At 38.7% G+C, this 23,875-nt stretch overlaps 1 protein-coding gene across 4 annotated transcripts in view; it reads left to right on the top strand.

Annotated features, from left to right (window-relative positions):
• The window catches only part of PHKA2 (phosphorylase kinase regulatory subunit alpha 2), a 66,897-nt gene extending 43,652 nt beyond the window's left edge, over nucleotides 1-23,245 (top strand). The window contains exons 24-34 of one of the 4 annotated variants that reach the window (XM_060770060.2): nucleotides 542-621; nucleotides 2,441-2,519; nucleotides 2,636-2,765; nucleotides 4,423-4,524; nucleotides 4,639-4,757; nucleotides 5,641-5,667; nucleotides 10,132-10,185; nucleotides 14,448-14,621; nucleotides 16,403-16,456; nucleotides 20,243-20,443; nucleotides 20,774-23,245. In XM_060770060.2, the coding sequence (XP_060626043.1) occupies nucleotides 542-621; nucleotides 2,441-2,519; nucleotides 2,636-2,765; nucleotides 4,423-4,524; nucleotides 4,639-4,757; nucleotides 5,641-5,667; nucleotides 10,132-10,185; nucleotides 14,448-14,621; nucleotides 16,403-16,456; nucleotides 20,243-20,443; nucleotides 20,774-20,947 (1,194 nt within the window). In that variant the 3' untranslated portion in view covers nucleotides 20,948-23,245. The remainder of the gene's footprint in view (nucleotides 1-541; nucleotides 622-2,440; nucleotides 2,520-2,635; nucleotides 2,766-4,422; nucleotides 4,525-4,638; nucleotides 4,758-5,640; nucleotides 5,668-10,131; nucleotides 10,186-14,447; nucleotides 14,622-16,402; nucleotides 16,457-20,242; nucleotides 20,444-20,773) is intronic. The other 3 variants (XM_060770063.2, XM_060770061.2, XM_060770064.2) reach the window with 3 other exon arrangements.
• Nucleotides 23,246-23,875: the final 630 nt, after the last annotated feature.

Raw genomic sequence — 23,875 nt, forward strand, 5'->3', positions numbered from 1 at the left:
CATGGTATACCATTGTTCATTTTAGGTAAGAAAAATAAGGTTCTAAATTAGGCGAAAAACATACTACATGAAGGATCTTAGAATGGATCCGTTGTGTAATACACAGGCCTACCTCTTCCTGGCCAAGGTAGTGGTGATATTCCGGGAATTGTAGTCCAATAAACTAATTTTCCAAGACTTTCCAAACAGAGGAAATGGGTAACTTTCACCTTGCTGTGGTTTTCCCCTTTCCGCTCTAGAGAAATACAAGAAGTTCTTCCTTTCCTTCTTGTTGGCCTTAGCAGTGGCAGGTAGTGCCAAGAAACACAACAATGGAATTACTATAGAGGTGTTGTCTTGGAAACTTGGAAAAGTACAGCATCATAGGCTATGCCTTCTGGAATGCTTTAGGAGTTAAAGCCTGATAAAAATAATTTTCCAAAGCTTTGACTTTTTAAAAATAGTTTTGAAAATTCTATTAAAATGTAATTTAATATAACATACTGTTTTGTCTAGTGTATAGTGAACCTACTGCCCTTACTTTCTCTTTTCTTTATGCTAGGCTTGCACAGACCTCCTGTCACATCAGAAGCAACTGACTGTTGGCTTGCCTCCTGAACCTCGTGAAAAAACAATCACAGCGTAAGAGGGCATGTTATTCTCAAACTATGGCCTTGCTTCTCCCAGTTCATAGAATCATAGAATCAAAGAGTTGGAAGAGACCTCATGGGCCATCCAGTCCAACCCCCTGCCAAGAAGCAGGAATATTGCATTCAAATCACCCCTGACAAATGGCCATCCAGCCTCTGCTTAAAAGCTTCCAATGAAGGAGCCTCCACCACACTCCGGGGCAGAGAGTTCCACTGCTGAACGGCTCTCACAGTCAGGAAGTTCTTCCTAATGTTCAGATGGAATCTCCTCTCTTGTAGCTTGAAGCCATTGTTCCGCGTCCTAGTCTCCAAGGAAGCAGAAAACAAGCTTGCTCCCTCCTCCCTGTGGCTTCCTCTCACATATTTGTACATGGCTATCATATCTCCTCTCAGCCTTCTCTTCTTCAGGCTAAACATGCCCAGTTCCCTTAGCCGCTCCTCATAGGGCTTGTTCTCCAGACCCTTGATCATTTTAGTCGCCCTCCTCTGGACACATTCCAGCTTGTCAATATCTCTCTTGAATTGTGGTGCCCAGAATTGGACACAATATTCCAGATATGGTCTAACCAAAGCAGAATAGAGGGGTAGCATTACTTCCTTAGATCTAGACACTATGCTCCTATTGATGCAGGCCAAAATCCCATTGGCTTTTTTTGCCGCCACATCACATTGTTGGCTCATGTTTAACTTGTTGTCCACGAGGACTCCAAGATCTTTTTCACACGTACTGCTCTCGAGCCAGGCATCCCCCATTCTGTATCTTTGCATTTCATTTTTTCTGCCAAAGTGGAGTATCTTACATTTGTCACTGTTGACAAATGTTCTTCTAGTTTGTCTTTATTTTATTTCCTCCTGCTTTTTTTCTTCTCAAAAATTATGCTGAAACATTACATTTTTAATATGTGACATGGCGCTACCTTGCAAGATATTTTTAGGCAGAAATACTTGTAGGATTCAATGAAATAAAAAAAAATAGAAGTGTAGTAAAAGTAGTTCATCAGATTGTCTCTGCAACACTAGAAGAAAGTCATATGTTAAAGTTCAAAAAGTTATTTAGGAACATAGGGAAGCAAAATCAGTGCAATGGAAGGCTTACTAGCAAGAGCAAGGTTGTCATTTATTGCTCAAGGAATAACATGGATCCAATGGGTCCCATTCTTTCGAGGTCTGAATAACATGGCCCATTATTGCACCCTATTATATTCTAGAAGCCAGTATGCTGAGCACTTTTGGGACATTGTCTTTGAAAGCATTATCTGACTATACTTTGAATCATGGAGTGGTGTTTGTGTTGGAGGAGAATACATATGGGATTACACTATGTAACATGGTTTTTGTTCCTTGGTTATAAATGTCCTTTCCTAATTTTTTCGATCATAAAACTGTGGCAAAAGTTTATTAAACTGCAAAACAAAAAACAACGTTTTGGTGGTCTACACAAAAGATTAACAGTGGCATATGGCTTTGAATGCTTGCCATATGTGTTGGAAACTGCCTTGAGACCCTTCAAGGAGATAGGGTGGTCTACAAATAAATTATTATTATTATTATTATTATTATTATTAAAAATGGCAGCCACAAAAACAAAGTTTCTGGAATATAACCACTACTTTCAAAGTAAGTACCACACAATTAAACAGGAAATAACACTTTCAAATCAAGAACATTTTTTTTCAAATTTTGTTGCATAGTTTTATTTACTCTCATTGAAAAAAAATTAAATTAAAAGAAACATTCTCGTTGGACTTTGGTCTTGGGTGCCAAAAGCATTTTCCCTTGCAGTCCTTAATCACGGGTTCATTTTCTTTTAGGCCTTTGCCACCTGAGGAACTTACCAAACTCATCTATGAAGCCAGTGGCCATGACATCAGCATCGCAGTCCTTACACAGGTAACACGGAAAACAGCCTTTCTGCACATTTCAGGTTGCACTTTGCGTTTTTCTCATTGTGCTGCACTTTATGTATAAACCAGTGTTTCTTCTTTCCATTCCACTTTCCTTGATAGGAAATCATGGTCTACTTGGCAATGTACGTCCGGTCACAGCCCAGTCTCTTTGCAGAGATGCTCAGGCTCCGCATTGGGCTCATTATTCAAGTGATGGCCACAGAACTTGCTCGCAGCTTGAATTGTTCAGGTCAGGCTATTCTCTTTGCTATAATAATTCAGCCATAGAAAATGTACAGCAGACTTTCAATTCACAGGGATTAGGGCCTCAGGATTTTGGGAAATGCGCCTGTTGCTGCTGAAACACATTTTTAAAAAGTGTAATCTTGAAATGATTTACACTAGGAAGTCTTAAAATTGAGATAAAATGTGTTTTCTGTCGATCACACAGATGCCCCTTTTTACAAGTATTCTTTTCCTATTTGTTCCTGCATTGGGTTGCTGTAGGTTTTTTCGGGCTATATGGCCATGTTCTAGAGTCATTCTCTCCTGACGTTTTGCCTGCATCTATGGCAAGCATCCTCAGAGGTAGTGATTCTGGCCATGAAAGCCTTCGACAATACATTGTTCCTGCATTGTTTATGTTCTTCACAAAGTCTGCTGCATATTTCATACTAGCTTGGGGACCCGGCAGTGCCCAGGTTATTTGAAGAAGGCATTGTTTGTTTTGGGGTGTTAAGTCATATCAGTTTTAGTCAGTCTTTCCTGTTTTTTTATGAATGTTCCCATTAGAAAATGCATATGGATGTGGGTGAACTAGAATTCCCAAAACTGTGTGTCAGTCCTCCACAAACCAGATCTTTGTGCACAGTTGGCCATGCTGGGCCTGAGTGCCATGTTTGGTCCAGATCTGACATTGGCTGGGTTCTCCTTGGCAAATGTGATCCAGATCCATCATTGATTGGGTTCACAGTGCTCTCTGGGTGTAGGTGAACTACAACTCCTATAAATCAAGGTCTGTTTTCCCCAAAACCTCTTGTTCAGTAGCTGATCAATTCCAGTTTGCTGTGTTCCATAGGATGGGATAGGAAAGGGTTAAGGGAAAGGCAGTAGGCAGGGTTATGCAAATTCCACAGCAATTCAAAAAGTAAGGAACTCTGGGATATCCATTCTGGAGGAAGAAATTGTCCTCTAATAAAGCCTTCACTTGGGTGGTGGGCAATATGGTGTTTGGGGAGTACATTGGCAGAGGTTAGGAGACATGTTCATGGTGCATGCTATAACCTGCAGTGTCATTGGAGGGAGAGCTTTTGGTGGCTCTTGAGCACTGTGGGTTATAGCTGTTTGTGGAGGCAACAGGTTGTCTGTGTGAGTAGACACCTCCGCCACATACACGTTTTCACTTTTATTATGTGTATAAATAGATGTTTAATGTTTAACAAATGGAAAACCCAGAAAAATAAGCATGTTAAAGCATTTCAGTTTATTTAACAGCAAGTGGCACTTGTCCAAAATTCTACTTTTAGAAACAGGTGAAGAAAAACTTAAAAGTGAACAGTGTTCTTTGTTGATTCTAGATACGAACCTGAGATCTGTGATTCAAAGGTAAAATCCTGCTGTGTGAAAAATCTGTACTATTTATTCCCACTGATACAAAATAATGCCATTCTCTTCTAATCCAATTATGTGGAATAGTCAAAGGAAAAAGCTACTGAAAAAGATCACATCAGCCATTTATTTTTAATTAAGCAGTTAAGGCTGAAGGCAAATCTTGCCATTTGTGTAGTGAGTGAGCGATTCATTCAGGTAGAATGATCCAGGATTTTGACAGTATGTTCTCATGTTTAAGGCAGTTGCATTTGCAAGTTAGGCTTTTTCTGTCCCCCCCCTCCCCCCTTCTTATGCAGGTGAAGAAGCCTCTGAAAGTTTAATGAATCTAAGCCCCTTTGATATGAAAAATCTCCTCCACCATATTCTCAGCGGGAAAGAGTTTGGAGTCGAAAGGAGCAGTAATATACTTTTTAAAGCATTAGCTATTATTTTAAATTTTACATTGGTAAAAGGGATTACTTTTTTATTAAACAGGCTTCTTGTCGTTTCCTCCCTCCCCTATTCTTCCCAAGTGCGTCTCCTTGATTCCACTACATCAAGTCCAGCTATTTCCATCCATGAAGTGGGCCACACAGGAGCAACGAAAACAGAAAGATGTGGCATCACGAGGCTGAAGAGTGAGATGAAACAGGTGAAACTTTGTCTACGTTTACCTACAGGAACATAAGGATGGGATTCAATGAGTTCATTAATCTCATGCTAACACGACTGATGGATAATGTGGATCTAAAACCAAAATTTAAAGCTAGCATGGTGTAGTGCAGGTATAGGCAAACTTCACCCTCCAGGTTTTTTGGACTTCAACGCCCACAATTCGCCCACAATCAACAGCCAGAGTTGAAGTCCAAAACACCTGGAAGGCCGAAGTTTACCCATGCTTGGTGTAGTGCTTTAAATGTTGGACCAGGAGTCTCCTGAATGTTAAAACATGTTCTGGTGGATAAACCCAAAGGGTTGTCTTTGAGATCCCACATTTGGGGGTTTCCAGCCCGTTTCCATTCACAGTTGTTTATGGCTGCTCTTAAGTTTTCCCAGAGCAGCATCTTATAACAACATGAGAGGCTGAAGAAGGGATAGTCACATACACTACCAAGCATATTTGGCATATATCTATACATCTTTACAATCAAAAACCTAGTACATATCATATTTTATTTTCAAAGATGAGACCTTTAGCTCCCATGGCAATGTCCCATGGATTCTTGAGGCTGACTGTTTTGAGAGCAGCACTTGGAGGCTTGGTGTGTCTACAAACCACAAATTCCAATATGAAATAGGAAGACTCCATGGCAGTTAGAGGGAATCATAGTTCTATAGCTTTGTAATATGAAAGAGAGCCTGAGTTGGCAGGTAGTAGCTCATGAGTTGCTTCCAGATGAGTGCTTGATCTCATCTGTGCTTATTCTGTTGCTCACATGTAATGAAATAATTCCAGATTATTTACCTTTTTTTTTTTTGGCTTCTATTGTTAGTTCTTAGCACTTGCCTTATTGTTTTCTCTTTTTTTATTCTAGAGGCATAGGAAGCAAAGTAGTGATCAGGTGAAATGAAAGTGGCACACATACATATGAAGCTGTCAGATCTGCATGCTTGTATTTGACAGCTGCCTGTATGCAATTGCCATGAATGCATGCACACACACACTAGCACATACTGTTTGAACTCGAGTGGAGAATTACTAATGTATATGCGTGAGAGACTGAAAGAGAGAGTGCTTGAATTTTTCATTGCCTTGCTCTTACTAGCGTGGGTTCTCGGGCTGTTTCCAAGGTTACTAATTCAAGAGAGCTATCCTGGTGTCTTCTTGTCATTTTATTTTTCTTTTATATTATTTCAGTGTGTGGTAATTTTAGCATAGAACCACCCTTTCCTAGGCTGAATCACACAGACCTGAGATCCTGTATGGGGAGATGTACATGTCTCTTCATATCTACATCTGATGCTATCCCCAGAAACACACCTTGTAAGCAGAGCACGCCCCAATGTGGCCATTTCTGTGTTGTTAGATAATGGGAATGTATCCTGCAGCTGAACCCACTATGCCAAGTATCCATAGAGAGCTCCATGCATCATTTAGGGGGGGGGGGGGTGTGTGTGTGATATCTATATCCATTTCCCCAGCCCCATGCTGATCTCTGGCTATATAGAAATAACTACATTGGGGGCATGTCCTGCTCTCAAAACGAGTTTTGGGGTATCTTAGTAATTGTATGGTCAGAATTCTGAACTCCAGAGTTACCATAGAAAGTGAATTGCAAAGAACTAGGACATCATAATTCACTAACAGAATGTCAGACACTATCTTTTCAAGTCCAGAATCCAAACATTAATCCCAAATTGCAACTGGAGTAGAGCTGTTGAATTAATAAGAATTCTGTCATAAGAATGCTATCATTTATCAAGCAGACATTTATATAGGTTCCATTGATTCAGAGGGTCTTCTCTGCTTGGAAGTTAACAGCTAGATTAAGCCCTAAGTACACATGTAAATATGTGACCTGTGAATATGGCTATCAGTATTTGAAAGTACTGTATATCTAAATTGAGTGCAGACTGAATATTCCTTTATCAGAAATTCTTGGGACCAGAAATGTTTTGGATTTTTTTCAGATTTTGAAATATTTGCATCTATAAATATATGCATAATTAGATATCTTGGATGAAGGGCCCAACTCTCAACGGGAAATTCATTTATGGTTTATTTATTTATTCATTTATTTATGTCACTTTTATCTCACCCTTTTCAGCCCGAAGGCGACTCAGGGCGGCTTACAGACTGGCAACAATTAGATGCCACATATATATACATATGTCAGACTACACAGAGAAGCCATTGAAATCCACAAGCATGTGGACAGTTTCAACAGAAAGGAGGAAACAATGAAAATGAACAAAATCTGGCTACCAGTATTAAAAAACTCTAAAATTACAAGAGTTCTTTGTCCTACCCTGGTCATTCCACAGATATATATAAACCCATTTTCCTAGTTCCAACAGACCTCACTACCTCCGAGGATGCTTGCCATAGATGCAGGCGAAACGTCAGGAGAGAATGCCTCTAGAACATGGCCATATAGCCCGAAAAAAACTACAACAACCCAGTGATTCCGGCCACGAAAGCCTTGGACAATTACTCTTCCTTCTGAGATATAAGTACCTGAGAGGTATAGGAGGTTGCTTAAGAGAGAATTCCTTTTGATGTTGACCCTTACATGCATGATCTCTCTCTTTATAAATCTCCAAACACCTCTCTGCAAATTTATACTTTCCATTCCTTTATTATAAATATCTGCATGTTTCTATAGAAGTACCCACAAGAGGTCACCCTAAATATCCTGCTGTAATTACTGCACTGTGGGTGGTTGTAAACATGCATACATTTTAAAATGCACTAAGTTCAGCAGGTCTTATTCGTATTTAGAAATGTAAAGGTGCAAAATATTTTTAATATTCTTTCTTTTGGAGTGTAGAGAGTGTTAAAAACTGAAGGGAACATTTTCATGCTATAAAAATATGTAATGTTTGCATTAAGCGAAATCCTTTTTTTTTTTTTTTACATAGTGCCCATATCCTATGGTGCCCATATCCTATGGGCTTGGTGCCCATGGGATATGGGCACCAAGCCTTGGACATCTTTCAGTGGCTTTTCATCCTATGCTTTTGTTTCTCCTTACTGGATTTTTGAAAACACAGCTTGACTTTCTCAACCTTATTACCCTCCAGATATTTTGAACTCCAGTTCTCAAAAGTCTCAAGCGGCATGGCCAGTGATTCGGGATTATGGGATTCCAAAGCACCTGGAGGGCTGCATCGGGAAATAATCTGTATTTTCCTAACAGCTCTTTAATGTCTTCATACCTTAGCTGAAATAATCAGATGATCTCTGTATGTGTTGGTTCCAAAGAGTGTAGCATTTAAGGGTCCTTCTACACAAGTATTTAATCCAGAGTATAAAGAGGGATTTAAAAACCCATTACCTTCTGGAAAGTCCCAATTTAGTTCTGTTGCCCCAGAGTAATCCTCCCAAGGCATCTGCATTAAGATGGAACCACCCAGATTGGCAGGACATCTTCAGGAAATGTTCGACTATACCCACCCCCATGTAGTTGTGGGAATACCTAGGGTTTTAAAATGCTGTTATGTGCTAGTGCCATCCATACCAGCGCACTGTGAGAAAATATCGCAAAGTCTCACGTTTTCTGTGTGCCTGGGCTGTAATGGACCCGTTGCAGCACATTTTTCAGCTGAACTTGAACTTTCTCCAGACTTTCTTAAACACAAGTTTTCCCTATTTAATGCTGCACCCCCTGGATTATGGGCATGCCACTCCCCTTATAATCTACTTCACTGGTTCTCAACCAGTGGGTCCCCAGTTGTTTTGGCCTTCAACTCCCAGAAATCGTAACAGCTGGTAAAGTAGCTGGGATTTCTGGGAGTTGTAGGCCAAAACACCCAAGGACCCACAGGTTGAGAACCAGTGAAGTAGATTATAAGGGGAGTGGCATGCCCATAATCCAGGGGGTGCAGCATTAAATAGGGAAAACTTGAGTACCACTAATCTACTTCAATGTGGATTATAAAGCCTGTGTAGATGGGACCTGCAGAAATGAGACAGTTTCTAGATTCAAACATAAGAAATCATACTATTAAAAAGCAAGGCTCAATAATCCTTCGGCTATTTATGGCTTCTAATTTAATATGTTTTAGTATTTTAAAGTTCTGATATTTTAATGTATATTTATAATTAATTGTCTATTTAATGTTAATTTGCTTTGCATTGTGACTGTTTGTTGTTGTTGGCATCTAATGGCTGCCAGTTGTAAGCCACCCTGACTCCCCCCTCGTGAGGTTGAGAAGGACGGGATATAAATGTTTGAAATAATAAAATAAATAATTGCCGTCTGGATTGTAAACCATGGTTTGTTAGAAATATGCGTTTTGATTATAAGAACAAATCAGGATTGAGCTGGTTGCAAGCTGACTTATTTTTACATTGGAACCTGGCCATTGTTTTTGTCTAGTTATGTTTTCCTACACATACAGAGGAAAAACCAGACAATTTGCAGGAAACAACAAATCTGCAAAAGATTGATAGATGGTCAGACAGACAGGTGGACACATACATTTGTAGCTGGACCTCCAGGACCATTCTGTTGGTTTAAATATGGTCATTGGGCACAGGATGCCAATTGATTATTGGGTATAGGAATAAAGGGTTTGGGGAGAAGACATGAAGTAGGTTATTTATGGAGAAAGGGTATGGCTGGAAAACAAGAACTTTGAACAGGAGCAAGACACATAACAGTGTTTTGCTTTGGATCCAGTTTGTTCATTTAATGTCAACCTAATTTAATTTGTAAATGCCAGTAGATAATTCCCTGTAATTTTAAACATTAATTTCAAAATCCATCTTTCATTCAGGCTTTCATTCAGGCTTGAAAATAATTCTTCATAATGTCTGAATATTGCCTTGTTACCTGAACATATCACTCCTTCATTTGCTTGGCTTTTGCATGCAGCTTCCTAGCATGAAAAGAAGCTGAGATACCCATTGCATCTTACAGAAGCCCAAACATGCTTTGTGTGCTGAGGACTGTATTTCTGTTTCCTTCATTGCTTCCTGCTAATTGAAGACCAGATTTCCAAGCAATCATATTTAATACCCAATCTGGAACCGTTGCAAATTTTGAAGGTGCCTAGGATATTATGCATTTAGGCACAAATTTTTGAATGGTAACAATTAATAATAATAATAATAATAATAATAATAATAATAATAATAATCCTTTATTTATATACCACTCCATCTCCCTGAGGGGAATGATAAAAAGTCAATGATTATTCTGATCCCAGGGATATTAAGGCAATGTACCTTCATAGCAGGTTTTGACAAAGGAGGGCTTGGGGATAAAGTTTATTTTTCATGCATACATCATTTTACATGGCTTCTGTGTTGTTTTGATTTCACTGAGTTTTTGCCATTGTTATGTATTTCTGTTTCATAGTTCTTCTATGGGGGCCATTCCACATCCAGCAGCTTGCACTCTTCCAGGTCCATGGTAATCCATCATTAAGAAAGTTATATTTTTCTCCCCTTTGTAGGGATAAACTGTATAGCAATGTTCATTTTCTTCCTTTCTCGTGTATTGAAATAATTACATGCAAATGTCTACTATAAAGGTATTCTGATTTACTGGAAAACTCTAGAATTATTCTACCCCCTTATTTATCCATTTGAATCCATTTGTGATATGTTCATAAACCTATGAACTAAATGTAGGATTTTATTTGTTTATTAAACTACTTAAAATTTTGGTGGTCAGAGGAGTAAGGTAAAGACATGTTGAAATGCAAAACTGAAAACAAAAACTAAAACGGAAAAGCCAATCAAAATTTAAACATTAGTCCTAAATTGAAAATGTAGATCTTCCAAAAATATATATCTAAGGGGACAAGGGCAAAACAGAAGGCAAAAACTTAGTGTCACTGTAGATACTTATTTTAAAGTATTTGTATATATGTTGCAATTCTCCCAGAGTGGGACCCAAGGCAGCTTCCAAAACAATTGCAACAATATAAAAGTAAATTGTGTTGTCAAAGGCTGGACGACTCTAACTACTACTATGTCAGACTTCACAAGCATGTGGATAATTTCAACAGAAAGGAGGAAACCATGAAAATGAACAAAATCTAGCTACCGGTATTTTTTTTTTTAAAAAACCCTCTAAAATCAGAACAGTAAATAAAGAGCAACATCAGAAAACAGGGGAATTCCAGACAAGAATAAATCAGGGCCAGCTAACATTTCCCAACAAAGGATCACCCAGGCAGCAACCAGCCTGGCTTTGAAGCTACAAGGCCATTAAATGCTAATCAAGGTGGCCAGTTACAACATTCACACCTGCCTCCAGCAGACACAGTTCGTTCTCCCACCCTCCTCATTCCTCAGATATATAAACCTCACTTGCCTAGTTTCCAACAAACCTCACAAGCTCTGAGGATGCCTGCTATAGATGTGGGCAGAAGGTCAGGAGAGAATGCTTCTGGAACATGACCAAACAACCCAATAAATAAAATGTCTCCATGAAAAGCTCACCTGCTTACATGTTAAAAGCCTGCTTGAATAGGAATGTGAACAAAAGAGTGCCCTCTGAAAAGCCCTTCTAAAAACATGCATTTCTTTTCACTCTAAATTAGGCTACATTCCCCTCTTAAATGGATGTGTTGAAGAGCTCTACACACTCATTATCAGGACCTATAATTCATTTGCAATGATTTATTAGCAGAGGGCATGTTATCTTTGTAGGCACAGACAACAGAGCCTCACAGCTGAGATGCACTAATTGCATTGGCATGGGCTCTTCTGCTGAACCATAGCATGGTCACATGCCGCTTCTGCTATAGCGGATAGCCCCGAATTCAGACAACAGCCCAGACTCTTCTTCTATTTTAATACAGAGAGGGGAAATTCTTTCCCTCCCCTTCTTATGTTCCATTTAATGGAAATTCAGTCAGGCCTGTCATTCAGATTTTGAAGGATTTTGCAGTCTCCTGTTTGTCTGTATAAATAAATAAGCCTTGACCCATTTGAGATATTTCAAAAGATGTTTACAGATTCCAAATTAGTTTGCTTTTGGAAAACAACCAGAGGGAAGAGAGCTACCTTAATCCAATCTAATCCCCACTCAATGCTCTGTCTGGACACAGAAATGCAGCATACATTTCACAATGGACTGATATGTGGTCGTGGCAGGAAGCATAAAAGTAAACAGGCACCGAATGCATGCCAAATTTCTTGCTCATTGACAGAATGATTATGAAAGACTGGCTGACTTCATGGTGAATAGTTTTAGCCTGGGACATTTTGGCCGCCTTCTCCATTATATTTTAAGGAATGGGCAGGCTAGTATGGGAGGAGACTATCCTTTCACCTGAGCTATTTAAGACTTGAAAGTTACAATTTCCAAGTACATTGTAAAATCTTAAAGCATCAGGATGGGACCACAATGGCATTTATTTTTTGCATCAGGAGTGACTTGAGAAACTGCAAGTCGTTTCTGGTGTGAGAGAATTGGCCGTCTGCAAGGATGTTGCCCAGGGGATGCCCGGATGTTTTACCACCCTGTGGTAGGCTTCTCTCATGTCCTCACATGAGAAGCTGGAGTTGACAGATGGGAGCTCACCCTGCTCCCCGGATTCAAACCACCGACCTTTTCATCAGCAGTCCTGCCAGCACAAGGATTTAACCCATTGCTCCGTCGGGCAACCTATGGCCATGCAACCTATGTTCCTAAGGATTTCAAGTGTTTTATAAGCAAAGCTATATTCCAAAGGCTCCATAAACTAGCAGCATAATTTTAAACATTTAAAGTGTAACTTTTGAGGATGTTTGGCTATTTTATCTGTAATCTACATTTGGAATATCTAAGTATATTTATATTTAAATTAACTCCTATGGGATTTCTTAAAGCTGGTATGATTCATTAATATACCCTTCTATGAGGCTCAGATTCTGTAGGATTAAGGAGGGGATTAACTGAATCCATGGGCGTTAATGAATGTGGAACCCAGTTAATGAGCAGTTTAATGAGCTAGGCTGCAGTTCTAAATAAAAGACAAGTACCTTACAGTAATACAAAAACCCATGGTAGGTGAGCTGTCCAAAATTAAACTGCTAACCTTCCATATATTTTTATTTGGCAAATTCAAACAGCAAGAAGTACTGGATTCTGTGTTCTAGTTCTTCAAATCTATTTAAAAATAGTAGCATATATTTGAGTTGAAACATATGGAGGATTATATTGTTACTTTTCAAAATACGCCACCATGATTATTGTAAGATAAACTGCATTTAAATGGTAGGACAATTGTGTCTGAGTTGTGGCATGTAGAATAGGGAGGAAATAATTCAAGTTGCTGTCGTATATAATCATAAGAAATGTTGCAGAGTCAGTTTCTACTAAAATTAAATTATGTTAATAAATCAGGTTTTTGATTGGCCCCTACTTATCTAGCAATGGATACCTGATCAATGCAATAATATGGAATGAATTGCTCATAACAGGAGGACAGTTTTGATCCTTCATTTTCAAGGCATATAGCTGTTTTCAGCCACAAAATGTGTACAGATCTCACTGTAAGTATAACTCATCTTACAGTCAAAAATCAATTTGGAAAAATCCATAATGTTAAACAACAGAGATAAACCTAGGTATGGAGGGTAACTTCAACTTGTGAATCCCTAGCCAGCACGACTTCAGTGTATCCAAGATATCAAGTTGTTATTTTTCATATTTTAAAGCATAATATTGTCAAATTTTAATATAGAATTATAAAAAGGGTAAAGGTTTCCCCTTGGCATTAAGTCTAGTCGTGTCCGACTCTGGAGTTTGGTGCTCATCTCCATTTCTAAGCCAAAGAGCTGGCATTGTCCATAGACATCTCCAAGGTCATGTGGCCGGCATGACTGCATGGAGCGCCGTTACCTTCCCACTGAGACGGTACCTATTGCTCTCCTCACATTTGCATGTTTTTGAACTGCTAGATTGGCAGAAGCTGGGGCTAACAGCTGGAGCTCACCCTGCTCCCCGGATTCAAACTGCCCACCTTTCGGTCAGTGAGTTCAGCAACTCAGTGGTTTAATCTGCTGTGCCAGCTACTAGAATTATAGTATTTTATAAATATATATGTATGATTTTTATAATTATGTCAGGCCTAAAAACCAAGTCACCAATAATTTTTGTTTGGTTGGGCTGTGAAATTTATTGCCATTAATACAGTAAAGGGCCAACAGACTATAGTGTTTTGTGCCTTGTACTATGGCTCAGGACACCAGGGTCCCCAGCTGGCTCTAGAAACCTACTGGAATGGCTTTGGGCAAGTCATATATTCTCAGGCTCAAAAGCAAACCCATCTTGAACAAATCTTGCCAATAAAAGCTTGTGATAGGTTTGTTTTAGGGTTGCCATAAGCTCGAAAAATCTTGAAAGCATGCAACAACTTCCACAACCAATACAGTAAAGCTGTTTTCAATGGGGTTTTCAGTCACAGCATTTGGTGGAGCACACTATTGGAAGTGCAGCATTAGTTGCTAACATTGCCAACAAAAGGGTGAAAAGAATCTGACGTACTCTCCCACACCTCGCAAGAACAAGCAGCTTTGTGAACCAAAAGTAGAAGAAGCACAGATGTAGTAGAGTTAACATGCTCCCCATCAGCTCTCTTTCCCTCAAGTAATGTTTTCTGTTGGGGGTGAAAATGCATGTTTCTGAGATTTGGGCTTGCTTACATCTTGCTGAATAAGACTTGTTTTCCTCCCCAGAGATGCAGTAGCCCATCTTCTCCTACTAGCACCTCGTCCCTCACAGGTTCAGGCGGACACAATATCAGTTGGGGCGACCGACAAGGACAGTGGCTTCGCAGGAGGCGTCTGGATGGTGCCATTAACAGAGTCCCTGTGGGTTTCTACCCAAAAGTCTGGAAGATCCTTCAGAAGGTAAATTAGGACCAATCGAAAGCAGAAAATGTTGTATGTTATCCAATACAGTTGAATGTGTCCTCTCTTAAGTCCAATCTAAGCATCCTGATTAGAAAGTACTAAAAGATTATTGTGAAATATTTCGCTTCCAAGAACAATTCAAAGTGTTGGCCTTGACCTATAAACCCTAAACGGCTCTGGCCCAGCTTACCTGTCTGAATGTATTTCCCTCTACGAATCCCAATGGACCTTAAGATCTTCTGGAGAGACCCTGTTCTTGGTCCTGCCACCATCACAATCATGTTTGGTAGGAACAAGAGACAGGGCCTTCTCGGTGGTGGCCCCTCGGTTGTGGAACACCCGCCATAATGAGATTAGATCTGCCCCCTCACTCATGACCTTCCGGAAAAAGCTCAAACCCTGGTTATGGGATCAAGCGTTCGCAGAATAGATGGTTTAAATGGATTGTTTTAGTTGATGGCGGTGGATTGAAGATGGATTGACTTGGAGGATGACATGCAATTGCAAATTATTTTAATGTATTTATAACTGTTTTTAATGTAGGTTAAATGTATTTTGTGCTGGTAGCTGTCCTGAATCCCTCTTCGGAGGCGAGAAGGATGGGATAGAAATGCTCTAAACAAACAAACAAACAAACAAATAAAAGCCAAAAAGAGTATTCTGTTCAGATATTCCACTTCTCACCCAGGACTGGCAAATGAAATAGATATTTTTTACTTTCTTAAAGGACAGCATGGATGGGAAGTGTGCCCAATCTCCTGTGTCTGTGCATATGGCCAGGAGGTTTCATTATTTTTGGCTGGGTGCTTTTTTGCATTGGGTTACGTGCCAATACTTATTCTAGAAATAGGTTGTTTGGAAATAAATTTAATTTTTAAATAGAACTTGTGTTCTTGTTAGTAGGTGTATTCTCCCAGCCTCCCTTCTTCCTAAGTATACACAGAAAATGTCATTTTTAAAACATCTGTTGAATTTGTCTACTTAAGCATTTATTTATTGAAAACATTCAAAGCCCATATTGGCTAACAGTATAAAAGCCAGTATGAAAAGTGATCAATGCAAATATTTGACTCAGCATCTCTTGTGTTCTGGAACACAGAAAAATGCGCAATTTTTCTTGTTCTTACTCTATAAAGCAGTGGTTACACAACCTTCAGGTATTTTGGATGTCAGTTCCCAGAATTCCTGTCCATTGGACAAGCTATATAGGTATTTTGAGAGCTGGAGTCCCAAACACCTGGAATACTTCCCTGTTATCTTTCAAGAATCAGTTGAAGACCTACCTGTTCAAGCAAGCTTTTGATGAATGAATTCAGTTGTTAATAATGGCAAGGCCAATTTGCACTGAGCTTAGCGAAATATACTATTTAATTGATGAGTCTCCACAATAATTATAATTGATTTAAAAAGTTTTAATTTTTAATATTTATTTATATAATTTTTTCTGGGCATTATTATGGTTTGTGTGATTTTTGTCTTGTATTTTATGTTAAATGTGCTTTGATTTGTATTGTATTATATTGTGAGCTGCTTTGGGTCCTATTAGGGAGAAAAGTGGGATATAAATAAAGATTTATTATTATTATTATTATTATTATTATGTACCATTGCTTGAATCTTTGGGGAGGAGAAACATATGTTATATTGAATTTTGCTTTCAATCTGATATATTTCACAAAGCAATTCCAAATAGATCATACTTAGGCCAACAATTCTGATTAAACTAGTTCCTTTAATTCATTTTACTTACGATACTCTTAATACTGTTCCTGTTACAGTGTCACGGTCTGTCCATCGATGGCTATGTCCTTCCTTCTTCAACAACAAGGGAGGTAAGTCTTGATGGGATTTTTGTAGGATTTGGGTTCAGGAGATTTGAAGCTTACTTGGAAACTTGATTTGTCTCCTCAGCCTCAAAAGTTATTCTTAGCACTTAACGCTTTGTTTGTGAAACATCATTTATTTATGTCCAGTGGCAAAGCATGAGATACATTGGAAGGAAATGGCTGGAAACCAGGGAAGAGGACAGACATATGTAATCATTTAGGAAAGGGGTCATTTTTTCCTTAATTGACGGTAGAGTATTCAGTCTCTATTTTATTTGAGCCAATTTGCGCTGAAATAAAATGCAGGCTTTGGGACAACAGTACACTCTTCTCTAGAGACAGGATAGCGAGGTGATATTGTACAAATAAACATTATAGCCCAACTGTATATGTATATGTATGTGTCTCTCTCTGTGTGTGTATTACACATAACATACATACATATATCAGGTATGGGCAAACTTGGGCCCTCTAGGTGTTTTGGACTTCAACTCCTACAATTCCTAACAGCCGGTAGGTTGTTACGAATTGTGGGAGTTGAAGTCCAAAACACCTGGAGGGCCCAAGTTTACCCATGCCTGATATAGATAAATAGATAGATAGCTTTGCTTTGAAATTGTTCTTATATAAATATGTATAGGAGTTCAGCCTTTGAAAAACATGGGCTTTTAATCGATTTTGTATGTTTTGTACCTTCCTTATATACAATTATGTGTTGTTGTTTTTCTTTTATGTTACAAGCTGAATAACATTTGCCTTATACAGTATATATTAGCACACCTGACTTCCAAAGGTTTTATTATTCCAAGCTTTTTCCATTTCCGACCATGATTTAACTTCAAAGCCCCCTAAGAATTATCATTCTTGCAACTGTTTTTCTTTTCAAAATTTAACAGACCAATGCTTTATATACTGTTGCATTTTCCAGTTCTTACAATAGCATTCCTTACTTGCAGGTGTATTATATTTTGTGTTTAAACCCTGAGCCTTTGATTCAGGCAGTGGTTCAGTTTTTGTGGCAAGGTATCAAGCAGCCCTTTACAATTGGGTCTCAATTGTCTGCTGTTTCTTAGCTGCAGTGAAAACAAGGGAAATGTATTGCTAGTAAAATGTAATTGATACAGTAAGAGCTCTGCATCTGTCAAGTTTTTGTAATTATGGGTTAATAGGTTATTCTAATTTTAGAGGTAAGTTTATTTATTTCAAATTTTGTCAGTGTTGAAAAATGGAAACATATTTATTAACTACTATAGTCTTAAAACATCAGTCTGTTTTAGGGTTTCTTTAGGGAATATTGTGTGTGTGTGTGTGTGGGTGTGGGTGTGGGTGTGGGTGTACATCCTGTGTCATGAAAGGACTATACCATATAGTCCGACCTCACTATCATTATATTTGAATTATTGGTTAAACTTATGGAATTGTACATGGCTATAACTCTCAGCATATATACATGATCCAGAACGTTGGGTCTAAATGCAATTGCTAGTACCACATACATATTGAATCATTTGCTGAATTATAAATTAATGCTTGTGTAAATTGACAGATTTAATTGACAGATCCAATTAGAGCTAACATTTGGTTTAGGCCTACATTTGCTCCATGTCACAAAGATAATGTGAGAACGGAGAAGACAAAATATACTGAGCATTGGCTTTCATGGTTATGTAATGATTTTTATCTGTGGTAATAATTGTAAGGACAGAACCCTATTCCTAAATAAATATACAATTTGAGCTCTGTATCCAGGGGATATTATGTTTCCAAACTTTGTGTGGATAAAAGCAAATCCTACTGAAATGAAGGACTTCTAGCCAAAGAATACCATAGAGATGCACTCGAGCAGGGCTACTTAAACTTCTTCACTTGCAAATCTTTTCAGCCTAAGAAATGTTTACTTGATCCCAGATGTATAGATATATAAAACAGGTATAAAATAAAATGTTTACGGATAACAAATTAGCATTTGCAAGGTTTGCTAACAGGCTGATTTCCTTTTTATGAAGTACAGCTGAAGCATTTTCTGCAGTGTCTACTGTAAACACTGCACACCAGATTTGTGTTAATATCTGAAACAACCACTAGGGGATATTCAGAAAACTTTTTCAGTTTCCAAATTCTTTGGGGCCCCAACACTGAGATAAAGCGACCAACAATTTTGGGACCCACAATTTAAAAAGCAGCACTCTAAAGAACCTAGAAAATGCTTAGAGAGACCTTTTTTGTTGGAATTAGATACGTGAAACCATGGATCAGGTCTCATGGATACCAGGGGTTGTACTGAATTGGGGAAAATGTGTTTTTTCTTGTTCTAATGCGAAAGTTTATTAAGAATACTGCACATCTGGTACAGGGGTGGTTCTTTGGCTTCCTCTTACCATTAAGGCTGTGGTTTCTGTCAGGTGAAGTCCAGAGCTTTTCTATCATGTCCATGTATTGTTCTGGCTAACACGCCCATCTTAACCTTAACAATAACTACATAAAGTGCACTACATAAAGTAGTACACAGTGTAAAGTGGTCTACAGTGATAGGATTATCGCTCATGGTCACCTATCAACTTTCAAGGCTGAATCTTCTCTAGACATTGGCACACGCACACCCCGGCCACTCCATTGGAAATTGAATATGTACATACTTTCTTCTGAAATTAATATTGTTGTTATTGAAAGTGTCAGCCCTAAGGCACAAAATGTGCCCAGGCATCTTTTTTTTGGGGGGGGGGAGATTAGGGGGGATTCATAATGTCATTTGTGTGGAGAAGATGAATTATTTCACTTTCAAGAGAGATTTAGAAGAATCTGACACCTTTTAACAGGTATGTCACAACTTGGCAGTATCTAATTTTGCTGCTTAATAGGAATCAAATTTAATAAGCACAAGATCCCCTGAGATCAAATGATTTCATGTGACATCTGAGCATTTTTGCCAGAACAAATTAGCCTGCTTGGCTTTCCTTGCTGCTTTGATGAAAACTGTACTTTGGGAGTTATGTCTCCCATATCTGTCTTAGCCAATGGTCATTAAAAATATATATATTTTTGTTATTGTTTTGTGGTTATTTTAAATGTTTCTAATTCTTTTTTTAATAATAATTTTTATTGAGTAGATTTACTATTACATAAAAGAAAAATGTTTCTAATTCTAACAGTGCTTTAATTCTATTTTAATGTTTTGTTTGATTTTGCTGAAATGTACTTTTTTTTAAAAAATGAGTGTCTTAAGGCCTAAAACCTATGACAATGAACACTTTGTGCAATCTATTAGTTTTGTAATTGTTTATGAATCTGTCAGCATTTGTAAACAAAAGACGCTGCACACTGGGAGATTCTGTAAGTGGTAGTTGAAAATATGACTTTTCCAAACTCTAATATTTATACTCTGTTTTCTAAAGGTAAATGAATTCAGCAATGGTAATAACTGATCAGAATCCACATATAGTATATTGTCCCAGAAAAATCTTTATATTTCTTATGTATTTGAAATGTGGATTTAGGATGCTCTGCGTGGCTGGATTTTTCCAGAAACCTGCTGATATTCTTGTAGATTGGATCCTAGGACACTATCAATATAAACCTGCCTTTATGAGGAAACAGTTCATAATGTTTGAACTTCTTTGCTTTGGAGCCTCTTTCTGTATTAAATCATTCACGGAACAGTTCAGCATTTAACTTGGACTTCAAGTGGTGTCATAGCATTGACTACATGCCAATGGTTGTTACAATGAGTTTATAATGCTCTCAAACTTGCCTCTTTTTCTTCTCCTTGGTATGATTTCCACTCTGTACTTCCAGATGACTGCTTGTGAAATCAAATTTGCTGTCCACGTGGAATCAGTACTGAACCACGTTCCTCAGCCAGAATACAGGCAACTACTAGTGGAGGCCATCCTTGTTCTGACTCTGATGTCAGAAATTGAGGTGAACAGCATTGGGAGCATAATTCATGTGGATCGGATTGTGCACATAGCCAATGATCTCTTCCTTCAGGAACAGGTTTGTATATTTTGAGGGTGTTTTTTTTCTTCTGTTATCTAAATTCTTGACAGTGTTGGCTCTAGGTTTCCAATGGCCAGTGGAGAATCTGTTGTTAGGTGATCCCAGTGCCTCAAGCAGTTCCAGCTCATTCTCCTGGTGTTGGGAGTTCAGCTGACTCATTAGACCAAAACACCTGTGAACCATAGGCCATGCTGACAATCCACTGTTGAGTTGGAAGGCAGGCAGGGTTGAGCCATGTTCTGTGGGGCAATGCTTTGCATTGTTTGTCCAAGCTTAACTTGTTAAGGATTGATTTATCTTAATCCCTCTGCCTTCTTTCTCTTCTAGAAGGCCCTTGGAGCAACTGAAGGCTACTTGGAGCAAGACCAGGGTACAGGAATCTGCTATTTCTTCTATGACAGTGCCCCAAGTGGTGCTTATGGGACAATGACTTACCTAACAAAAGCAGTGGCAGGTTACCTGCAGGAATTTCTTCCGAATACAGGTTGCCTGATGCAATAAACTGTGTGAAATACAAGGAAAATACAAGATCGTTTTTAAAATAACATGTTCCATCTGTCCCCTTTAACTCTGTGTCTCTCCTTAGTCTACCTCAACACTGTGAATATCATTTGACCATTTAGAGAAGGGATTGGCCTACAGAGGATATCTAAGGTGTTCTTGTAAGCTGCGCACCTGTCTAAGAATTTGGATCTGCTCAGACGCAGGAACATAAAATTAAGTATTTAGTTATTGGTGCAGGAAAGGGGTTCCTAAATGTAAGAAAAGTGCATCTCCAAAACAAACATCCAGTTTGGTTTGACACTGTTTTAAGATAAACATAGTACATTAGTATTTATGTGGGATCAACTCATTTAATAATAAATTGAACACAATTCTTCTTCAAGAAAAGGAGAAGCAGTCAGGTGCAACTTTGGCTGTTTAAACTGGAAATCTTCCAAAACTACTTTAAAATCTGAAACAAGCAGGAAATATAAATTATCATTTCATTTGCAATTTCTAAAAGAGCAAGACTAGAAATGCCTTCATTTTCACTGTGGTTCCAGCCAGGCCATCATAAGAACAGTGGTGATATCATTTTAAAATGAATATGTGATGCCATTAATTTTTCACTAGAGAGTTACATGGCTTGTACTTTGTTGGGACAGTGTAGCTAAAGTCATGTGCAATCTATGGTTCTAAAGTACTTATAAAACTAGAGGGTGCTGGTGCTTTGCTTCTAAAGTGCTGCTAAAGTTCTGGTGGTGAAAATTTCAGAACTCTAACAAAACTTTCAAAATTTCATTATAAATAAAAGTGTAAAGGTAAAGGTTTCCCCCTGGCATTCAGTCCAGCCGTGTCTGACTCTGGGATGTGGTGCTCATCTCCATTTCTAAGCCGAAGAGCTGGTGTTGTCCTTAGACACCTCCAAGGTCATGTGGCCGGCATGACTGCATGGAGTGCCGTTACCTTCCCGCCAGAGCGGTACCTATTGATCTACTCACATTTGGATGTTTCCGAACTGCTAGGTTGGCAGAAACCGGGGCTGACAGCAGAAGCTCATGCCGCTGTCATTATAAATAACAGTTCCTAATTGGTTCTGTTGTAAAAATCAGCAATAATGAAATAATAATGAATTTTTGAAAGTTTTGATAGAGTTCTGAAATTCCACCACCAGAACTTTAGCAACACTTTAGAAGCAAAGCACCGGCTTTAGCAACACTTTAGAAGCAAAGCACCAGCGCCATCTAGTTTTGTAAATACTTTAGAACCATTTAGAACCACAGATTGCCCATGCCTAGTAGCTAATCACATTGATGTATTTCCATGTGATGAAAACATATCTGCAGGACTGACTGACCTGAAGATCCCCATGGTGCTTTCATGTTGATTGTTGCCCTGTTTGGTTAGAGATTTTATAACATTTTCAAAAGTGCAGTTTCACATTTAGGCAGTTATGGTATACATAACTGTACATTCACACTTGCATATGCTCTACAGATTTCTCAAGATTGTCCCAGTTTAAAATGCTGGTTGGGGAACTCCATGGTGCAAATCCTTGCCTGTTGACAGTACATCAGAGAGAGGTTTTGAGTTGTTATATTATTTTGTCAGGTTGTCCCATATTTACTACTTCTCACTCCATCTCATGTCTGCTGCTGTTAAACTCACAGGAGGCAAACTCCTACAAATGGCATGCTTGTGTGAAACCAAAATTGCAGATAAAGCTTACATAATCTACCAACTGAGGAAATACAAAGTGCTTTGGAATCAGGGTATTCTTTTTGTTTCTAGCTTGTACTTTGCTTGTCTTTAAAGGTTTGTTTAAAACTTAGTGTGCGTGCTGAATCAACCACGTTCAAAAGGGCTGAATCTGGCATGTCATAGTCCCTAATCAGAGTTGAATTTGAAGAGTTGTGACCCTGGCTAAAGTACATATTTAAAAAACCGTTTAATTAGAGTTTTTTAAAAAACCCTTGACTTGATGGGCAAGTATGGAACATTAACCTGTAACTCCCAACCTCTCAGAACAAATGGCATAAAAGGAACATTGTGAGCAAATGCACAATTTGGTACAAAGCCTTTTCTGTCTTCCTGCAAAGATCTAACAGCCCTAGCACTTGTTTGTAGATAAATGATTACATTGAACTCAGAGGGACAGATTTCGAAACAAATGTATAGAGGATGAAAAAAGAAGGACATGGTGAGCTTTAAAAATGCAACATTGTTCACATATGATGTAGTTTGTATATAAAATGTTGTGCATGTACAGTTTAGAATGTGATCATTCAGAAATAAAAATGGACCTGAGAAATTAAACCAGGATTTCCGTGCCTAATTGCGACTCCAGAAGCACCGTTTAATAGGGCTATAGTAGACAAAGGGCTGTACAGGCAGCCCCCAAAGTATGAATAAGGTTCTGTAGGTTTTGTCTTAATTTGAATTTGTATGTAAGTCAGAACAGGCACTTTTTAAAGTGTAACTCCAACCAAATATATGTATTTGCTTTGGATAGTATAGGGAAGGTTTAATACCCCTATGGCGTTCATTTTGCTGTCTGCGACCTTGTTCGGAAGATTTCACCTCACTTTCTGTCTCTGTGATTTTGAAACATTTGGCTTGTTGTGGAAACAAGGATTGGCAATTAAGTTTCAGTGGAGATTCCCCATGATCAGGCCCGTAGCCAGGATTTCGTTTTGGGGGGGGGGGGGGGCTAAAATGTTTTCAGGGAGGGGTTTGGGGGGGCTGAGTTTCGGGGGGGGGGAGGCTGAGTCTGAGTGAAAGAGGGTCTAGCCTAGCAAACCTTTCGTATCATTACCCCAATACCCCCATGCATATGGGATATATTGAGTATGGTGATCAGATCATGATATGAATAAACATAACAGTTTAAATAATGCACCAGTAAGGCCTTTTCGCGAACCACCATGAGAATTTCGGGGGGGGGGC

The sequence above is a fragment of the Anolis sagrei genome, chromosome 3, assembly GCF_037176765.1.
Source record: "Anolis sagrei isolate rAnoSag1 chromosome 3, rAnoSag1.mat, whole genome shotgun sequence".
Taxonomy (NCBI): Eukaryota; Metazoa; Chordata; class Lepidosauria; order Squamata; family Dactyloidae; genus Anolis; species Anolis sagrei.